The sequence below is a fragment of the Octopus bimaculoides genome, chromosome 19 (genome assembly GCF_046866305.1).
Source record: "Octopus bimaculoides isolate indiv1 chromosome 19, ASM4686630v1, whole genome shotgun sequence".
NCBI classification, from domain to species: Eukaryota; Metazoa; Mollusca; class Cephalopoda; order Octopoda; family Octopodidae; genus Octopus; species Octopus bimaculoides.
The window spans coordinates 25928189-25951093 of NC_142946.1; the positions used below are offsets into that span (position 1 = coordinate 25928189).

General features: G+C 34.1%; 1 protein-coding gene across 1 annotated transcript in view; it reads right to left on the reverse strand.

The window, feature by feature from the left end:
- LOC106883270 (trifunctional enzyme subunit alpha, mitochondrial) overlaps positions 1–22905 on the reverse strand; it is an 84184-nt gene that overhangs the window by 12446 nt on the left and 48833 nt on the right. The window contains exons 8-15 of the mRNA XM_014934213.3: positions 22634–22703; positions 16752–16807; positions 12937–13055; positions 10231–10287; positions 8942–9051; positions 4986–5156; positions 2802–2937; positions 695–781 (exon numbers count right to left, since the gene is read on the reverse strand). Of these exons, the coding sequence (XP_014789699.1) occupies positions 695–781; positions 2802–2937; positions 4986–5156; positions 8942–9051; positions 10231–10287; positions 12937–13055; positions 16752–16807; positions 22634–22703 (806 nt within the window). The remainder of the gene's footprint in view (positions 1–694; positions 782–2801; positions 2938–4985; positions 5157–8941; positions 9052–10230; positions 10288–12936; positions 13056–16751; positions 16808–22633; positions 22704–22905) is intronic.

Below are 22905 nucleotides of genomic sequence, written 5' to 3' on the forward strand. Positions count from 1 at the left end.
AATAATTCATTCTTCTACACAGCATATTATAATATCTATTATGAACATTCTTAGAGGATTATACTGAATTCAAAATTAGTATAATTCTATTATACACCATGAGATAAAAAGTTGTGTTATTTTAAAGTAAAATACATAATTAAATGCTATGTATGTAATATAATAAACATACTTGAATATGAATGAAGTATGTCCCCCTGCTCATAACACAAGATAATAAACATAGCTTTTAATGTGCAAAACAATGTTGTATCTATCATCGTATGTCACATTGAAAACAATACTTATGAAAAAGTCTGCTCTAAAGCAAAAGAGCCAAGTATAGCAATTTAGAAGTGCAACTGTTGTCCTAAAACAGATTGTCTCCTCTATATATTGCCAACATAATATAGCAAAAAAATGTTTCATATAATAGTCTACCTCACCAAAATCTCAACTCCTGATATTTGTAGTATTTTTTTTTATTGTTCACAACAAGCAGCTCCATATTTATGTGATCTAGTAATTTTTACCAAACTCTTTAATGAAGACTATCTACTTAACAGAAAATTAACAATCAAACATTTGATCAAGATTTAATGTCTTTTCCTAAAGAACAGCTATGTAACAATTTACAGTTCTTTCAATGACTTAAATCTTACTTTTCATATACTTTCCCCCTTCCTCTATTCAAAGAAAACAAAGCACCACATACCATTTCAGGCCTTTTGCTTGCTTTTGCAATCTGTGCAATAGGGAGAGCAGATGTATTGGTTGCAAAAACACAATGTTCTGGGATATACTGAAAAAGATTTTTTTAAATAAATTAAGATAATTATAACTAAAGCATGAAATAAAAATAATTATAAATAAAGGATAAAATACAATTAATATTTTTTAAAATCTCTGAGTGAGAGGAATACAGTAACAGTACTGTATAGTAATGTTAAAATGCCAACATAACATGGCAGTCCTGTAAAGGACAATGTTACTGTTGTTTTGGCCTCAGGAAAACATCTTTTCCAGCTGGCTAACGACACACAAGCTGTGTCCGTATATAGCATTTGCAAGGGAGTTTCATCACTAGCTGGTGATTGTCTCACACCGAGGATGGATAACATCCAGAAACCTAGGTCTATGAGCATCACATAAGGCTAGAGATGGGAATGATGACCTCCTTTGCAAATGCTATAAACAGACACAGGTTGTGTGCCGGCCAGCTGGAAAAGATGTTTTCCTGGGGCTAAAACAACAGTAACATTGTCCTTTACAGGACTGCAACGTTATGTTAGCATATAAACATTACAATTAATATTATAAAGACAGTTGAAGCTGTTACTATAAAATCTTGAATAATTACCATTTACCCTTTCAAGTTTATGTCAGTTATATTCATAATAATTTATTACAAGTTTTATAACAGTTGATCTGTAATGAGTGAGGTTTACAGATCACAGCTGCTCAAAATACTATAATAGTCACCAAATTTAACAATTCTATCAGTAAATCCAATTAAAACAAAAAACAAACCAATTATTTTCATAGAAAATAAAATCTAAATTTCAAAAACAGGTTTTCTGATCATTATTTTGAGGGGATGGAAGTGATGTCAATTGCATAACAACTTGTTCATCACTTTTCAATCATGTTAAAACACTGTTTTTTTATAATAATAATATGATCCTTTTCTTTCCTATTTAGTCATAATTACTAATACCATATGGTTATTCTCATTAGCTAAACCCTTCATACTTAGCAGGGTTACAATGTTGAAATATTTTACATGAGTTTACAAATATTACAAGCATCATAAGGATAATGAGTCCAGGTATGGATTTTGCTATGAAGTCACAATGGGGACATTGATGATTTTGATTTGGCCTGAAATTAGACAAACATGTCTGTTGATTATAGGACATAATTTTTTTATTGTTCAGTTTAGCTGCATCATGACATGATTTATGCCACTAAGATTGATCTAGGCAATAATTTTCCCCAAAATAATAATAATAATATATTAAAAGGACTGACATAACTCCTCACAAAGGTAAATAGACAATACAAAGAGTGTAAGGTGATTGCAATAGATGTTTTATTGGTTGAACAATATTTTGACAGTTAGCCTATCTTTGTCGACTTCAAAATTGCTAATCATGTCTTCAATTTTCAAGTTTACAACTGGCAAAAAGAAAAAGATGCAGTGCCAGGTTGTGGCTCTCATGGCTTCTGATCTTAACTGATTGGAAGTGTTATCATGTACATGTTTATCTTGGTATAAATGATGGGCTACAGCAAATATTCTGCTCAAAGGGCCAGTCCTTTATTTTTTCTATAGTTTTCATAACCGAATCCAACATCAGCCTGAGGTCTAGGTCTCTGGGTAGCTTTTTCTTTCTTTTCTTTGGTCCAGTGGATTTCAGGATCTAGGGTTTACACTGATTTATTGAGCAGTAATACTTGTATAATTTATGGGACATTAGCAAGAGCTCTCTGCCTTCAGGCAAACCTTCACACAAAATACTTGTTCCAATGCCCCACTCTAAAATTAAAACTTTTTGGAACTCACTACTTTTCATATAATCAACTGGAGTGAATGGAAGTTTTAAGAGAGACAAGAGATTTGAAAAGGAACCAAAAGAAGCATGGGCTGAGAGAGAGAAATGGAGATAAAAGAGTTCAAGAGAGTTCAAGAGAGAGAGAGAGAGAGAGGGGGGAGAGAGAGAAAGAGAGAGGGAGAGAGAGAGAGAGAGGGAGAGAGAGAAAGAGAGAGAGAGAACAAAATTTTTTCACCAACAGAAAATATAAAAAAGAGAGTCATTTACTTTTTCAATCTCTTGGATAACTTTATGTTTGACGTTGAGATCTTCAAATACAGCCTCAATCACCAGATCAGAATGTTTCAAGTTGTTATAGGACAGGGTTGCATCAAGATTTGATAACATTTTCTCAGATTCTAAACTGAATGTGTGAAAAGGAAAATTACTTGTTGTTTAATACTCAGAGTAATTCATTACATTTCAAATTTACATTTTTATATTTTGCTTTAAGTACCACCCATTCTGTCTGCCAACAATACCTTCCACCTGTTTCATCCATCATATTTTCCACATTATGTGCCACTCCCACTCACTTCTGTCTGTATGTATGCTATCCAACATGACTTGCATCTCTGCATCTGTCAGCTAACAGACCTTGCATCTGTTGTATATGCTATCTAATACATTCTGCATCTTTAATGTGATTCAGCAGAGAGTGATTTCTAAGTCCATTTTTATGATAAATGTTTGATAAAAATATTTAGTGTACGGTTTGGTGGGTGAGACCCAGCAGTAATGATAAGAGGAAGGGAAGCATGCATGTTGACTAGTAATGTTATCTAGGCTGTAAGTTCAGAGTAGTAGGAACCATACTCTTTTACAGGTTTCAGCTCTAAGGTTGTGGCCATGCTGGGGTACTGATTTTAAAAAAATTTATTTTTATTTGCAGGCTTTAAAAGAGTTCCATGTAAATCAGTAGAAAAGACATGAGCAAGCAGATTCCAGAGGGTTGATGTTCTGGGGAAGACAGACTGAGCACAGTGGTTAGTGTGAGGCTAGGTGGGATTGGATGATAGGTGGTGATGAGAGGTGAAGAGCAAGTAGGTCAAGGATGCCTGGGTGATGGAAGTATGAAATCAGCCAACTTTATAGAAATGAATGCATGTCTGTAGCCAGATGTTGCTGCATGTCTATTAATAATTGAACACTAATCAGTCAAGTGACCTTTTCTGGACATGGCCCAGGATGTCTGTGTGCATAGCAGCAATAGCAGTATTGTTGCAGATGTGGGAGCAGTTCTCCATTGTGGGCCTCATTTGAGCCTGGTAGAGTGTCAGCAGCTGCTAGGGGTTATACTATTTTCTGACCCTGTCCAGCTGCATCAGCATTCTAACTATGCTGAGCATTTTCTTTACCAAGGAAAACTGTTTGTTCGTAGTAAAGCTCAATGTTTGGGGAGATGTAAGGGATCTAGCTGAGTGTTGCTCATATTAAGAAAGAGGTGCAGAACAGTGATATTTTCTTCAGTTGTTTTATTGTTAAAAGAGAAAAGGTTGACATAGTTCTACTGGAGGATGCTCTCAAAGTCTGCTTATGGAATAAATGCAGGTTAGGCATGCAGTATCTAGGTTGCATGTGGATGATGCATAGCTGGGGAAAGTTAGTGCATAAAAGCATGTGCTGTTGGATGTGAAAGTCTGTAGGTCACTGGTCTATCGAAGAAAAAGAATGGAAGTGAGAAATGAACGCTGGGTAACATCAGAATTGATTATGAGTGGGGCAGAAAGAGCTCCTTCCACACATGTTGCTATCAGATAGGAAGCTACTGAACCAATATATAAGAGATAGGTGGAGTCCATAGGTGAGATGTTGTCAAAGATTTGCATGCCAGACATAGTTGAAGGCATTGCTGATGTCTAGAGCAACAACATTGCTTTTACTAAAGTCAGAGGGATTAGTGGTGAGTGACAAAGAGAGACTGCTTTAAAGCTGCATAATTTGTGGTGTTGTGCAAATCTGCTCATGAGAATAGATTAGTTAGAAATGGGGTCTGCTAAGCTCTCTTGACTTAGCTATATTAAATGAAGACAAAGTCAGATGGGTGTCATGGTTTAGCTGTTATACAAGCAAGCCAGCAATCTTATAATATCACTTTTAAATATTTGAGCTGACAGGATTACTAAGTGATTATCCTAGACAACACTTAAATTTTAAAAATAAAGCAATAAAACTAGTGATTAATAATTAATCTTCGCTAATTAAACTACTTACATTACATTATAAATACTTATTTTAAGACCAAAGATTATGTTAAACATAGTTTTGATCAATGAACCAGGCTAAAAAGTTATTATGATGACATAGATCAATCTGACCTGCAAAAACAAATGCTTCAAATATATGGAAAAATCACTCTACAACATTTATTAAAGCCACTACAACTGTTAATAAATATTAAAACTGATATACCTGCTGATTTTTTTCTTTTTCACAGAAGTTTGTAATCCTTTTTGTATTTGTTCAATACCTCGGGAAAGGCCAGTTTCAGACATGTCCTTCATCAAAACATTAAAACCCTTATCAATACTCACTTGACAAATACCAGCTCCCATGAGACCAGCTCCTAGTACACTAACTGTTCTGAAAAAGCCACAAAATATTCAAGGTACAAATTTTTATACATAAAAGTATATTGTAAAACATTTGAATAACAGTCATTAAACTTTAATAACTGTAATATAATAATGGTTTTATAATTCAGTTTTCATATTCTAATTGACCTGAAGTGAGATACCATCAAAATATCTGCTAATAGATATTATTAATACTATATTTCTCCATGAGCCATTAGAACAATGTTTATCTCTGGTTTCTGTACCATTAAGAGACAAACTTCCTCTTGGATAGAACACTAGTTTTTCTGAGATAACATTTTTCATGGAGAAGAATTGAAGTCTGTATTGCAAACTACTGGAACACATCTTATCTCTCTTAGCTTGTTTCAGTCACTGAACTGTGGCCATGTTGGGGCAACATCTTGAAGAGTCTAGTATATATTGTATTGGTCTCTTATACTGAACCGTTAAGTTACAGAAACATAAACAAACCAACATAAACATAACACATATGCATTATATATATATATATATATATATATATAGGTGAGCAAAGATGTAGGTACACTACTATATGTATATATGAATATAAAAATGGAAGAAAAACGCAATAGAGGATAACAAAACATCCGGACAGATAGATGATACAAAGGCAGACAGGAAAAACAACAATTAGAGTGACAGGAAAACAGGACGGGTCATTCATGGCCTTCTTTTGCCAGTTAAGAGACCAGATGTCCTTACAGTTTCAGTCAGTTACACTTGAGGTTGTTCGATCTGGTTGCCCCCAAAAAAGTCTAAGTTAAGAGCATTAGATTTTTTTGTAAGAAAGTTGGTGAATGTATGTGACAACAAAGACAAAAAACGGAGAACATGGTACGCAATTACGAATACAAACAACAAGAATATAACAACAGGTGTCTTTTGACTGAGGACGAATCAGATTGAGCTGGCGTGTATAAAGCGAAAGCTTAAAGGCAGGAACGTAGGAGATATTCTGCCAAGGTCGACTTTGTCTTTCATCCTTTTGGGGTCGATAAATTAAGTACTAGTTGCTTACTGGTGTCAATCTAATCGACTGGTCCCCTCCCCCAAAATTTCGGGCCTTGTGCCTAGAGTTGAGTGGTTGGCGTTAGGAAGGGCATCCAGCTGTAGAAACTCTGCCAAATTAGATTGGAGCCTGGTGTTGCTATCTGGTTTCACCAGTCCTCAGTCAAATCGTCCAACCCATGCTAGCATGGAAAGCGGACGTTAAACGATGATGATGATATATATATATATATATATATATATATATATATATATATATATATATACACACACACACAAAGCAGGTTTCCACACCGTTTTCTTCTACAAAATTTACTCACAAGGCATTGGTTGGCCCAGAATTATAGTAGAAGACACTTGCTCAAGATGCCATGCAGTGGGACTGAACCTGAAACCACATGGTTGTAAAGTAAGCTTTCACTTTTCTATTTTAATGGCTACTGCAGTCGTATCTACTGACAACCAGATGAATTGAACCACGAAAAGCTAAATGTCTACACCACTGGAGACCATGAACTGTCAGTTGATTGCTTTGTTCTGTATTGACTTGGCCATTTATGCTCCAGGTAACAGATATGAAAATAATACAACTGACTAAATTTTCAGAATTAACCAACCAGTAAAGAGAAATATACATCAGATACACCAAAAAGTAAAAATATATGAAATAAGAAATCAACATTTTTACTTAATATCCTGCAATGTATTCTCTCATATTTCTGTAACTACGAAACAATTCTAACAGCAAAATTCTTTATCGCACACCTCTAGTTGATCTGTGAAGGTGCTCTTTTTTTATTCTAGAAACTATTTAACAATTTCAGCAATACACTAGGTTCTTTGTTTTAAATTTCTTTTGTAAATCATAGGCTCTTATTCAACTCCTGTAAAAAATATGATGTCTTATATCTCAAGCTGGTGCTTCATTTCGCTTTTATAGCATGAAGCAAATACTAAATAAAACTACTCCCGAATAGAATATCAGGCCTTACACATAATTCCAGAGGATTTAGTGTTTATTGTAGATAAGTGAAGACTAAATTGTTCTGCTTGTAGCAAGTATATGTTTATAGCTTGCTTGTCTAAGCTTAAATAGGCTTGTACACTTGTTTTTTCTGCAAGTGGTCAGATGACCCAACCATGTGATGGGTTATACATTGATCTAGACTCTCTGGTTCTCATCCCATCATGTGAAAGACCAGCTGAGTGTGGGAAATATATACTTTTTCCTGGGAGCCTATCATCAGTTCTATAAAGAAACCTTTTCCACTATTTCTTTGCACGGTCAAGTTTGGATCTTCAGCAGGAGGGTTTGCACGGTCAAGTTTGGATCTTCAGCAGAGAACAATTTTATTTTCACAGGTATCCTTCAACAAGTACAATTGTTCCTGCATTCCAGCAGAAGTTATAAGTCATATTTGTTTTCCTATTCTACATCGCATACATTATCATTATGTACCATCTGCATGTTAAACCATTGTGTATATATTCTGACTGTTTCTTCAAGATGTATTCCATCAGCTTTACCGTGTTAACACTTTAACAGGCTGAATAAATCGTCACATTTTATCCTCCTGGTTTTCTGTTATTCCTTTATCTACATGCACATGTATATTGGAACTCAAACCAGCTGTATCCCTCAATGCAACATCAACTGTTAAATGCTCAAAAATAATATCAACCTGTGATTTATGAGCTAGTTACCTGATGCCTTATCTACACATTCTAAGTGTCCACAAAACGAACACTTTATAGTATGTTTAACAAATTAGATGTTTTTTAATACCTTAAAGGTCCTACTTACTAGTTTAAGTAAAGAAGAATATTGATATCACATAGCTAGAAGACATCCTCACAACTTATTGCAATTTCTCCAGTTAATCTTATATGTCCAGTGGCAACCAACTTCATGTTGATCACTGAATTCAGCAGATTGCGGAAAATTTTTTATCTTTCTAATATTAATATTCCTTTCTTTTGTTTCCTATTTTTTTTTAACCTGTTTTACATAAATCTTTCACACTTGTAAAAGCAGCATTTGCATATTTGGATATTGGTATACAAATCTCAGGAATAAGTATTTTTACAACAGGCTAATCTTTCTGCTATTATCTGCATAGCTGTGAAATGGAAGAATAGTCGGACAATAATTATAATGAATGTATGCTAGATTTGATCTTGCAACCTTGCAAGCCAGCTCTGCAGCCACATTTAATTGACTTCTTAACCAAAACTAACAGAATACAAAACTGTTCAATCAAAATGATAATTTTGAATTCCACTCAATGAGGCCCAGCCATACTAACAACTAATTTGGTTTCACTTTCTGTTGAGGCTAAACTAATTCTAACCAAAAAAAAAAAAAAATCATATGCTTTGATTTGGAAGTGGAGACCAAAAGAAAAACCTATCACTGGAGACTCACTTTGAAATACAGTAATCCCTCAATTATCACAGGTGTTATGTTCCGAAACCCTGCGGCAATAGGTGAACCGTGATATGGCAAAGGATTACTGTAAGTACAAGGAAAGACCTATTTAATGAAGATAGAGAACTCCAGAACCAAACAAAAGTTTGGAAAATATATTTTTACATTAACTCATTAAAAAATGAAATTCTAGTGACTTGAAGCTCACATAATAGTTGGTGATCTATCTCCCAATGTAACTAATATCATACATGGTCCTCTATTAAGAATGGCAAAGTTAACAAAGAGAAAGAATTACCACAGATATAAAGCTATTATTAAAAAAAACATACTTGGCTTCTCGTTTTGGTTCTCCAAATCTGTTTTTCTTTGTTGCAGTCTGCCCGTCATATAAGCCAATAAGAGCCTGGCTTTCTTTTGTCATGGAAAGAAAACCAAATTCCTGTAAAATATTAATCTCTCATTATTATTGTCACCAACAAGAAAAAATATAAAGAAAAGAAATATAGATTTATTTCCAAGTTTTTCCCATTGAGAGTAGTTTCTTCCTCTCTTATCTGACACTAAACTATTTTTACTGTCAACTACAACTGCCTTAAAGCAGACTCTGACTCAAGACAAGTTTCCTCAAACCATATTTTGGCTGTTAACAACAATCACTGACTTTTATCATCCTAATTAACAACTATCTTTAAATAATTATTAAGTTTTCTTTGACTTTGGTATACATGATATCCAAATAGTGTTGACTCACCCCCCGTCTTATCACCTAATAATCAATATTAACTACAAGCTCTCATGCAGGTGATAAAATATTGCTTTCTTCTCTAAAATCATATTGTTCCTATCCACTGCTAATATTGGTTTCAAATTTTGGCAGAAGGCCAGCAAATTTAGGAGAGGGGGTAAGTTGATTACATTGACCCACCCAGAATTCAACTGATACTTATTTTATCAACCCTGAAAAGTTGAAAGGTAAAGTTAACCTTGGTCGAAGTTGAACTCAGAAAGTAAAGACAGACAAAATGTTGCTAGGTATTTTGCCAAAGGGTTAAAATAAAAGATGCACCACTTCTATTGAACTACAAACCTGATAAAACTATATGGAAGCAAATTTATTTTTCTTCAGAATTAAGAAATATTTGTTTTAAACTATTGCTGACACAAAATTTTCTTAATATGCAGCTCTATGGATTATTTTTTTTCATTTTTCATATATCTAAGATGGTTTTATTTCCTTCAATAAACTCTTTCAGGAAAAGTTCAAGAATCCAACCAAATCGTGATAGTGGGTTTTGTCTCTTTCTCTTTTATTGATACCATATAAACAAGGTCATTATTATAACACATAAACAGTAGTTAGTCTTAATGTAGTTTTGTTTGCTTTTGATTGTTTTTTGATTGTGCAATCATTCATTTAGACAACAACAGTCATATAACCAGTTAAAAAATAAAGCCAGTCCTATAAGATGAAGTAAAGTTTGAATTTCTGAAGCTTTAAAGTGGCCCAAATCTTAAAACTTTATGATTTTTATAATGCAATATTAAAAGAGTCAATAAATGGTAGTATATATATATATAAAAAGACAGTAAATAATGGTTTAATAAATCAATAACTTACCTTAGCTTCAACATTATAGCCAACTTTGAGACCTTGTTCTAAACCTTTTTTTGTTACCTTAATGACAGAAAATAAATATTTAACATAAAATTTAAAAACAAATAATTTTATAAATCAAATGAGTTATCAAGTTTTACCCAATCAAGATTGATCAGATCACCCAGTCAATTCAAACTAAACCATTTACTAAACTTTATCAATATATTTGTTGAAAAGTAATGATTCAAAGAGTTTTTAAGAGCAAAATGCCTAAGAGATGATAATTTGAAAACAAAGACAATGCATATTGTTTGAGAGTGAAAAAAGTAAATGTAGAAAAATCAGAGAAATAATATAGAAATGAATGTAGATCATGCATGCTGATCCCATCTGAGTTAAGAAAGCAGTGGATATTAAATCAGTTGTTTGCTTTCTGGTTCCCAATTTTCTATTTTTATTAATATAGTAATGTGGTATCGGCCCTCTGCCTTCAAATGTAACACAAGAAGCCATTTCTTTGTTTAGTTTCTTCCAAAATCTGAGTCACATTTCATCAATTTAGCACTGCAATAGTAAAATCTAACTGTTGTGGTAGGAGCCTATTTTACAACTTGTTTGTTTAAAAATTCTTCAAATTAGATACATTTTCAATGTTTTTTCAATGTATATATATATATATATAAAGTTGTATTATTTGGAACATTAATTTAATAAGACACAATAATGAAAACTATTGAGAAAAGCAATATTGAGGTATTTATACAGCAGGTATCAATATGGAAAAGCCAATAGAAAAAGTAGGTCAATTTTTCTCTATTAATCATCAAACAGTGAATAACATAGTCAAGAGGTGGACAGAAGAAGGGATTTGCTGAATAAAGAAGAAACCTCAGAGGTTGCAGAAATTTTGTGAGGGAGCAAAGAGAGTAGCTTAATTAAACAGCAAGTTGCAAATGTCAGAGAGGTTATGAATCCTAAGGATATGTTTACCGTATTGTGTAAGAACACCTTTGATATGAATGAAGAGTTGCAAGAAAGAAGCCAATGATTTCATAATCTAATAGGACCAAAAAGGTCAACTGGACTAAAGTGTGATGCAACATGGATGTTTTGGTCATCAATAAAGTTGTCTGATGAAGGTAAATTCTATCAATTTCTTTCAATTTCCATCTACTAAATTCATTCAAAAGGCTTTGGTCAGCCCAGGGCTATAGTAGAAGACATTTGCATAAGGTGCTAAATTACGGGAGTGAATCCAAAACCAAGTTATTGACAAGTAAACTTCTTAACCTCATAGCCATGCATACAACTAAAGTGGATTGCTTAAAGCTTCAATCTTAATCCAACAGAAAATATATGGAGACCATCTTAGTAGAAGGTTGCAAAGAAGAGTGTCAAAACTTACATTAATTATAGAACTGAAAGAAGCACTGACTAAAGAATGTATTAAAATGGATCCATGTGTCATCATAAATCAAATAAATCATGCCTATCAGGTGAAAGCCATGATATTAACTAAAAGAGGGCCTGTTCATTTTTGGATAGTTCTTCATAAAATTATTATGAGTTAATTTAATGTTTTATCACGCAGGCTAAAAAGTTATTATGATGACATAGATCAATCTGACCTGCAAAAACAAATGCTTCAAATATATGGAAAAATCACTCTAAACACTATGCATTCTATCAAAAAATATGAAATGCAACAAGAATCTGCATTTTCAGTTTCCCCTACAAAAGTGATCAATAAAGACAATAGAGTTACATTTTATTCAGAGAAAATAGTCAAACAAATTGCTCCAGTCAATGAAATAAAAAGCAAAAAAATCAGAAACATCAAAAGAAATTATCCTTCTTTAAGATACTGTTTTATTTAGGCAATCAAAGCCAATATAAGAAGAGGAAAGATATAGGTGGTTTAACGAATCCCTGTATATCATTAATACTTATTTTACCAAAGCTAGGAAAGTGAAAGGTGATGATATGAAGATGAAATTGGGTAACAATAAACCTAATGTGGAAAATGTTCTAATTTAGTTTTTCACCATTTCTATTTGATTTTCGTTTTACTTAAGATTGATGGTTTATAAATTAAATTTTATCATCAACTTCTTTTCAGTGTGTGCAAGTTTTTGTAAAGGAGAGGATAAAAATCAAATGAATCAATCTAAATACTTTAATGATCTTTATTTCACCATCTCCAGAGAAGAAATAAAAACACAACAGGATTTTAAAACACCAAATTAGTTACTGTGCATCTAGGTTGACACTCTACTTTCTTAATATTTAAAAAAAAATTCTTTTACTTGTTTCAGTCATTTGACTGCGGCCATGCCGGAGCACCGCCTTTAGTGGAGCAAATTGATCCCAGGACTTATTCTTTGTAAGCCTAGTACTTATTCTATTGGTCTCTTTTGCCAAACCACTAAGTTACGGGGACATAAACATCCCAGCATCGGTTGTCGAGTGATGTTGGGGACAAGCACACAAACAAACATACACACATATATGATGGGTTTCTTTCAGTTTCCATCTACCAAATCCACTCGCATGGCTTTGGTTAGCCCAAGGCTATAGTAGAAGACACTTGCCCAATGTACCACACAGTGTGACTGAACCCGGAACCATGTGGTTGGTAAGCAAGCTACTTACCACACAGCTACTCCTGTGCCTATGCATAAACATTGATTAACATTTTTAGAAACTAAAAAGCTATTAAGAACTTACATCAAGGATTTTCAATGGAGCAGGATAGAGACCCCCAGAGAGTTTCATCACCTTTGATCTTGCTTGTTTAAACACAAAGTTTCTTCCAAATTCATATTGCAATATTTGATCTGTTATTTCTAATTCAGAAACATGAAACAGAATATGAAAAATGAGAGCAGAAAACAGTGAACATTTATTTTTCAGAGATACAGATTGAAGTTAATTTGAAAATAAATCAAAGTTTAGTTTTTCATTGCCCAAATATAAAATAGATCTGTGTGTATGTGTTTATTCACATTCTATGCGAAAACGGCTGTGCAAATTGCTTCCATACTTGGAATGCATGAATAATTTGACCTTGGATACATAATAGGGTCTTCAGTTCACTTTTTTATTAAAAATAAATAATATTGCTTTAGATATATGATTCACTTCTTTAAAAAGGTTTCTCAATATCAACTTCTGGTATTAATGTAGCAACGGCAAAGTTTTCCGTTTTCATTTGCGAAATCTCTCACTCTCTATTTTAATGCTTTCATTTCAAGTTTAAGTTCACAAATTTCACTTGAACCCGCATACTTTGTTAATTTCCGTAAAAAGTTTTTATTTATTTACTTTTTGTGTGCCGTGTACAGCTCTATGTATTTGTAGTCAGTCACACATACACATGTGTTTTTGTATGTATGTTTGTATACATTTATGTATGTGTGTGAGAGAGAGAGAGAGAGAGAGAGAGAGAGAGTGAAAGGGTGTGATGTCATGTATACGGACATACATAAATACACATGCATACACCTTTTTTGTATGTATGTGTGTGTGTGAGAGAGAGAGAGAAAGAGTGTGCCAACACACTCTCTCTTTCTCTCACACACACATCATCATCATCATCGTTTAACGTCCGCTTTCCATGCTAGCATGGGTTGGACGATTTGACTGAGGACTGGTGAAACCGGATGGCAACACCAGGCTCCAATCTGATTTGGCAGAGTTTCTACAGCTGGATGCTCTTCCTAACGCCAACCATTCAGAGAGTGTAGTGGGTGCTTTTACGTGTCACCCACACGAAGGCCAGTCAGGCGGTACTGGCAACGGCCACGTTCAAAATGGTGTATTTTATGTGCCACCTGCACAAGAGCCAGTCCAGGGGCACTGGCAACGATCTCGCTCGAAAATCCTTACACATGTCACGGGCACAAGTGCCAGAAAGTGCTATCCCGATTTCGCTTTCGCTTGCCCCAATAAATCTTCGCAAGCTGAGTATATATATATATATATATATATATATATATTTACACACACACACACACACACACACACACACATATATTTACATATATATATATATATTTATATATATATATATATACATATATATTTACACACACACACACACACATATATATATATTTACATATATATATATATATATATATATATATATTTATATATATATATATATATATATATATATATATATATATATATATATATATATATATATATAAAGATGTAAGGTAAAGTCTACATTAATTCACATATTTGTTTTCTTGTGATTTACTTTGCATTTACTTCGCATTGTTTTGGCCTTACCCACCTTCTTTTATACAATATATTCTACACAATGCTTCATAGTAATTATTATATTTATTATAAAATATAGATGATCAATATTCTACAATGAAGCAAAGACGAATACAGGTAGCCAGAGTCAATGTTGAATTCTGCAACTCTTATCTCTATCAAATATGCTTGAAAATATATAAACAAGGTTTAGATCTGCAACATACACTCTTATGCAGAATGGTAGTCAGCAGATAAATAAAACTGATGAAGTTGTGCAGTATGACAGAGGAAGATACATCAGTACCAATGAGGTTCTTTGGTGCATCTTCAATTTTCCCATTCATGAGAAACACTCAGCCATCATTCATCTGAGTGTCCATCTAGAGAATGTCCACAGGGTTAACTTTACAAAACAAACAGCCTTGCAACAAGCACTTTCTCCAAAAGAAACTACCCTTACTGCCTTTTTCAAGTTGTGTCAAGTAGATGAAGAAGCAAGAAAACTCCTTTACCCACAATTACCCAAGTATTACACCTGGAGAAACAATAAATGGCACAAGAGGAAAAATGGGGCTGAAATACTTGCAAGAGTTTACAGTGTCCACCCAAGTCAGGCAGAATGCTACTACTAACAGTTCCTTTTGCATGAAGCACGTGGTCCCAAATCATTCCAAAATTGAAGGGGGGTAAATGGTCACGTGTGTGAAACTGATAGGGAAGCATGCTATCAATAATGATTTCTTTTAGAAAATGAGCAGCATTGACTGAAGCATCAGTATCAGATTCTCCAAGAAAACTTTGTAACTATTTTGCAATTATATTGACCATGTGTCAACTTGGCAGTCCCCTACAGCTTTGGATGAAACAATGTGAGGACTTAAAGTATGCAGTTCAACAGGCAAACCCAGATATCAATATTCATTTCTCTGAAATAATTTTTAACCAAACACTGATTGAAATTGAGGATCAAGTTTTGACCATGGGAGGCAAAAATTAGTAGGAATTGGCTCTGGATTGCCAAAAACAAACCATCAAATTAGTGATTTAACTTCAAGAGGCATAGTAAGAGAGAGAAATTATGACATCACATTGATGCTCCTGGTGATACAGGTAAAACATTTGTAACAACATTGCTTCTCTCCAAGGTAAGGCAACAAAAAAGAATTGCAGCTGCTGTAACATTGTCTGGCATTGCTGCCACCATTTTTCCAGGAGGACAAACAGCTCATTCTGCTTTTAAATTGCCACTACACCTGGTCACAAATAACAATCCAATTTGTAACATAAGCAAAGGTTCAGATTCAGAAGTGTTGCACAAATGCCACCTGATCATTTAGGATGAATGCACCGGGTCATATAGAGGTGCAATGGAAGCTCTTGATAAGACCTTACAGGACATAAGAGGTAACAATAAATCTATGGGAGGAGTTACATTAGCTTTATCAGGAGACTTCAGATAGACATTACCAGTCATTCTGAGATGAACAAGATTGGATGAAATAAAAGCATGCATTAAGTTTTCATGTCTTTGGAATAAGTACAGAAATTCCCCTTCAATACTAACATGCAAGCTTACATGGGGACCAATGTGCAAAACATGGGGACCATGTGCAGAACACTTTTCAACCTGGCTCCTCCAATTAGGAAATGGGAAAGTACCATTTGATGGGAATGGTGATATCAATTTGGCTCATATTGCTATCATGGTGAATTCTCCAGCTGAAATGAAGAACAGGGTATTTCCAGACTTAAGTATTAATTATAATTTACATAAATGGTTGTGTGAAAGGGCAATTCTTACTCCAAAAAATGAGACAGTAGCAAGGATTAACCATGAATTAATGAATAAGATTCCAACTGTCATTAAGTTGATTCAGTCCTTGATGAAAATCAAGCTGTCCATTACCCAACAGTTCCTTAATTCTCTTGAGCTACCTGGAACTTCACATAAACTTTTTCTGAAGGTAGGAATCCTAATAATGCTTCTAAGAAATCAAGATGCTTCTATATTACGCAATGGGACAAGGTTGATTGTGAAGACATTATCACCTGTGATAACAGCTACCATCATCACTGGATGTGCCTCTGGGGAAGAAGTTTTCATTCAAAGAATTCTAATCAAACCAACAGACATGCCTTTTGAGGTTATTGCTTATATAATTATCATTTAGAAAACAACAGGTTTGATGTAAGTTAATAAATAGAATAAACTATTAGGTTATATAAAAAAAAAATACTTCATTGGTTATATTGAATAAAAATATACTTACTGTCAGTGAGATTTTTCTTTCTTGGTGCCCTTTTACCACCATTATTTGCAAGATTTCTGATAATGAAAATTAAATATTTATTTCTTTAGACTAAGAACAAGGACAATATTTATAAGAGAAGAGATTATGGGAATAAACACAGAATACCGCCAATACATCAATACCTTGATTAATGAAATCAATATGTCCCACATTTATATGTTAACATTTGTAGAAGGATATAACTGATTGAAACTGTTTCATTTTCTATCCTATGGCTTTTCCTAATTACATTTGGACACAATTTTTCTAAATCCCAATGAGACATATACATTTAACTTCCTAAGCATCTTAAATACCTTTATTGCATACTTGATATAATTTCTCAAGAATTCTTTTATAGGCTGATGTTTATCATCAGCCACTGATAACAAATGACTTCTTCAATTGATTACAGTTTTATTAACAGTGGATTACAGCATCTTGTTTCAGCGGATTAAATAAATCTAATGCCTTCTGCTAGATAGTCACTTGGTTGAGTAGAGAATAATGCCTTGACATATCATCCAAACATTTTTATTTCATATGTTCCATGATTTTACTGCACCTGCATGTCAGTTTAGAAGTAATGTAACACTTACTTGACTTTTGCATGGCAACAGTTTCAGATTAAGTCATTATAATTTTTAAAGTTGGCAGGTCTTAATGATTCTGCAACAACACCTTTCTCCCCTAACTATTCTTTCCATAATTTTTACATTGGTACATAATGATATAGCTTTACACTTGTATGGTATGATGAGATAATAAGTGTACTGGATTTATTAAAAAAAAATATTATTTGCATCATGTGATAGTTGCATTGGGTTGCTGAATTGGTATCCTGATATGTAGACAGAACTCTCAAAGGTAATATCGTGCAACCACATGGAAATCATGAGATGAGAGATGAACAAGCCGGCAGCCATAAAAAGGGGAATTACTGCTACACACAAGAGAACATTACCGGGGATGGTTCAGCGGGGTTCTCGAAAAGTGAGCTGTGTAACTTGCAGTTACGAACATTCAACATTTGTCCTTGTTGTGATGAGAGTTACAACACCCCACTTGTGAGAGATAACCTGGTCTGAGTAAAGTATAAATAGTAATGATCTGAGTGGGCTCAGAGTTCAGAGTTGAGCAAAGTTCATGTTAGTTCACAGTGAAGTTGGTTAGTCCATAAGGAATATTGACTGTTGGTTTGTAGAGAGATTTATTTAGTTTGTTACACTCTTTTTACTGTTGTCTGCTTTTCTTTATTGTACATAATAAACTGCATTAGAACATCTGGCAATGAGGGTTTTGAAGCTCACGTAGGTTATTTAACAATTTGTTCATGATACAACTTGTTAAATAATGGAAGACATATTAGCTTCCATAGCATAGTTGCAAAAGTAACAAGAAGAGCAGCAACAGGAGTTGCAGAAGCAACTATTACAGCAACAACTACAACAACAACAATTATTGGAGCTATATTCAAAGAAGTCCAAAAATGAGGCAAGTTCATTTTCACCAGACGGCATTTTGAACTAGATTAATGAATTAAGTTATAACCCAGAGGAGGGTACAAATTTTGCATTGCATTACAGAAGGTATGAGGAGATTTTTAAGCAAGATTGCAAATCATGGTCAGATGAACAAAAAGTGAGATTGTTATTGCAAAAATTAGCTCCGTTAGAGCATGAATGTTACTGTAATTTCATATTGCCCAAAAATCCCAATGAAATTTGTTTTAAAGAAACAATAGAATTACTGTCTAACATATTCAGTGATAAAACTTCTCTATTTAACACTTGAATGGAGTGTTAGAATATAACAATAAAAGAGAATGATGATTTTATCACATACACAGGAACATAAGTGGGCTGGCGTACCTTTCCTTCATTGGACACTAAACTCCGCTTGCGAAGACCTGTTGAGGCAAGTGAAATCGAAATCGAACTAAATTCGACGACTGGCACCCATGCCAACGTCGTCTCCTTCATTGGACACGAAACTCAGCTTGCGAAGACATGTTGGGGCAAACGAAAGCGAAATCGTGATGGCACCTGTGCCCAGTGTCACCTTCCTGGCACTTGTGCCAGTGGCATGTGTAAAGATATTCGAGCGAGATCGTTGCCAGTGCCGCTGGACTGGCTCCTGTGCAGGAGGCACGTAAAATACACCATTTTGAGCGTGGCTGTTGCCAGTACCGCCTGACTGACCTTCGTGCCAGTGGCATGTAAAAGCACCCACTACACTCTCGGAGTGGTTGGCGTTAGGAAGGGCATCCAGCTGTAGAAACTCTGCCAAATCAGATTGGAGCCTGGTGTAGCCATCTGGTTCACCAGTCCTCAGTCAAATCATCCAACCCATGCTAGCATGGAAAGCGGACGTTAAACGATGATGATGATGATGATGATGACAGGAACAGTCAACAGGATGTGTGAAAGTTTTAAACTATAAGAACTTACATCTGGGATGTTCAAGTGTCTGATTTTTGTACAAGGCCTTACAACAAATGAAGATACAGAAGTTCAGGCAAGAATTCTTTCTAAATTGGAACAAACGAACCAAGATTTAACCTTACAGTCCATAGCAGAAGAATGCTAAAGGATAGTAAACCTGAAACATGATGTAGAAAAAATTCAAGACTAGGATTCCTCAAAAATACAGATATGCTGACTGGAAAAGTACAACTAAAAAAGAGCGCCATGTCCTAATCCATGTAATGGATGTGGGGGCATATATTTCAGAAAAGACTGTCCATTTAATAATCAAAAATGTTACAGTTACAAAAGGATTGGTCACTATAGTTCACCCAGCAGAACAAAATTACGAAAGTCAAACCTTAAAAATCCTAGAGTGCTCTCAGCAGAAACAAAAATCGACTCCCAAATAAGAAAATTCGTACATGTAAAAATAAATGGAATACATATTCAATTGGATACTGGAAGAGATATTTCAATAATAAATATGGATGCATGGAAGAAAATAGGGAAACCTATGTTGAGAAAAACAGTGAAATCTGCTTGTAGTGTGAGGAGCGACAAATTACATTTCATAGGCGAAATATGGACTAATGTCACATTTTAAGGGAAAATATGCAAGACAAAAGTCTTCATCATTAAAAATGCAACCAATCTGTTTGGAACCAATTGGGTAGAATTATTCAATTTACAGGACCTCCCTATAAATCTCTATTGTAAAAACGTAAATGGTTGTCTCTCTAAAAATAATTCATCTGAAGAGTTAAAGAGAAAATTTTTTTAAACGTTTCTGCAAATACTCTTGCACAAACTAGGTCTATGCACAAAGACTTAGAACTCATGGTCCAAGATACATATTGACTACACCGGACCAGTGAACAGTGCATACTATCTAATTGTTGTGGACAGCTATACAAAGTGGCCAGGGGTATGCAGATGTAATAAACCTACAGCAAAGACAACAATAAAGTTCCTATTCAAGTTATTTGCTTGATGCGGTGTTCCAGACACATTAGTTTCAGATAATGGGACACAATTCATGAGATATGAATTAAGAAATTTCTGCAAAATACATGCCATAAAGCCCATCTTTACCCCACCCTATCACCTGAGGTCAAATGGCAGGCAGAAAAATTTGTCGACACATTCAAAAGAGCTCTAAGAAAAGCTAGGAATGAACTAGATAATGATGAGGCACTAACAAAATTTTTGAGAGTATATAGAATAATGTCAAATCCAAATACTAATTCAGGAATCACCAGCAGAGTTAATGTTTGCATGTAAAATAAAAGCAATCTTTGGTAAATTATTGCCAGGAAAAAATACATATAAAGACAAAAATACATTTGAAGAAAATACAAGAAATATTACAAAACATTTTGAAGCAGGAGATAAAGTTCATTTTAAAAATTACAAAATGGTAAAGAAGGTTAGGAGGATGGCTGTGTAATCAAAACATTAGGTAACATGTTGCATTTAATTAAAGGACAACGTTCAGAACATAAGAGACACCTTAACCAGTTACAGATGAGACATACAGAAGAACGAAGGGTAATACCAATGGAAGTCTTCTTCATGTTTGAAGTGCTGGCACCAAGAGATATTGAACCCTGTAGAACTAGCTTCAGAAAATGAAAACAGACTGAATATCTGGAAGTAATACCTAACAAAAAAGATATTAAGTTTACAAAAGAAAAAAAACATGGCCGTGTGGTAAGAAACTTTGCTTCCCAGCCACATGGTTCTAGTTTCAGTTTCACAGCATAGCACTTTGGGCAAGTGTCTTCCACTATAGCCTCGGGCTGACCAAAACCTTGTGAGTGGATTTGGTAGACGGAAACTGAAAGAAGCCTATGTATGTATGTATGTATGGATGGATGGATGGATGGATGGATGTATATATTTGTGCGTTTGTCCCTCTACCATCATTTGACAACTAATCTTTGTGTGTTTACGTCTCCATAACTTAGTGCTTTGGCAAAAGAGACTGATAGAATAAGTACCAGACTTACAAAGAATAAGTCCAGGGGTTGATTTCTTTGACTAATAGGCAGTGCTCCAGCATTGCCACAGTCAAAATGACTGAAACAAGTAAAAGAGTGCAATCTATTATTGCATTGTAATGTAGCAACGAGATGGTTCCTTAACAGGAGTTCCAAATTTAAGGAAGAAATTCCAGAAACTGCCAAGCAATGGGAAGGTATATTATATTGATTTGGGTAGTTAAAATTGAATATTAAGCTTTCCTATAACCATTAGTGGGTCTTGACTTTAATTCATGGAAAGCATGGAAAATAAAATGTTGAATTTTTAACTTCACATTGATAGATCTTACTTTTCCTTCAGCACCATTGTGAATTAAAGCTGTTGATATACATCTTATTTCTGGCTGAGATATTTGAATATCATGTGATAGATGAACTCTTACCTTAATAACAACATTCTCATGAAGAGAATATCTGTGAAAAATTAAGTTGTTTCACTCACTGTCATAGAACTTGTTTCTTGGGGAAGTAAGGAAGTCATGATTATAAATTCAAATTCTTCTACATAGTCTCTATGATATATCATCAACACATTCAAATACTCTTAATATAGCATATGGTACATAAGTGAAACAAAAGACATGTGCACCCCACCCCACCCACTCAGCCGATAAACTGCCACTGCACAAGCCATAGTATCACCCCTGTTTGCCTCTTGGACATATGCACATGCATGTGACAAAGAAAACATCCTGTTATTAGAACTGTGAAATGAACAGCTCCATATACAAGGATTTTTGTTGTTTTCTAGAAATGAGAGGATGGCTACAGATATTAATGGTTATTGATAACAGTATTAAATATCTTGTACAAAAGTACATAAATAAACATATATATTATACATTTTACAGATGAAATAAGGGAGTGTTGCTGGTTAAAATGTTACTGGTTAAAATGAGATTTTGTACAGAAGAAATATAAAATGAGATACTGGTGTATTTGTTTCATTAACAATCTATACAAGATTAAACAAAAAAGTCAACCCCAGAAATATCTGAACTTTGACAAGACACCTTTTCCTTCAAAGATTACATACAACATGAAGTTTTCAGTGGGGATCTTCATGATTCCAAGGTAATATTGATCATCCAACTGTTTTTGTTTAGTTATTAAAGCTCAATGGATTTGAACTTGGAATAGTGAAACACTGAATTAGATAATAAAGAATTTAATAACATTCTAATTTAAACATCAATTACTGAATAAAATTTATTGCAATCTTTTCTTCTTTTTCCATTATACTGGCAATGTGTTTGTCAAACTCTTCTACTTCTGTAGTACTGTATATATCATATAGTTGCTTTCTTAATGTTTTACTCATATTAGAAATAACAGAAATCCTAAATAATACCTAGCAGCAGCAACAGCAATCTTCTCTAAGTATGCTAATGTCCCATCTTCAGCACTTTGTAATCCAGGACCTAGAATAAAGGGAAAATATGTTACTGGATTTAAATGACTGAAACAAGTAAAAGAAAAAAAAAAAGAATAGTTTAATATTTTAGATAATATATTTATTCTTTTATTTGTTTCACTCATTTGACTGCAGCCATGCTGGAGCACAACCTTTAGTCAAGCAAATCGACCCCAGGGCTCATTCAATGTAAGCCTAGTTCTTATTTT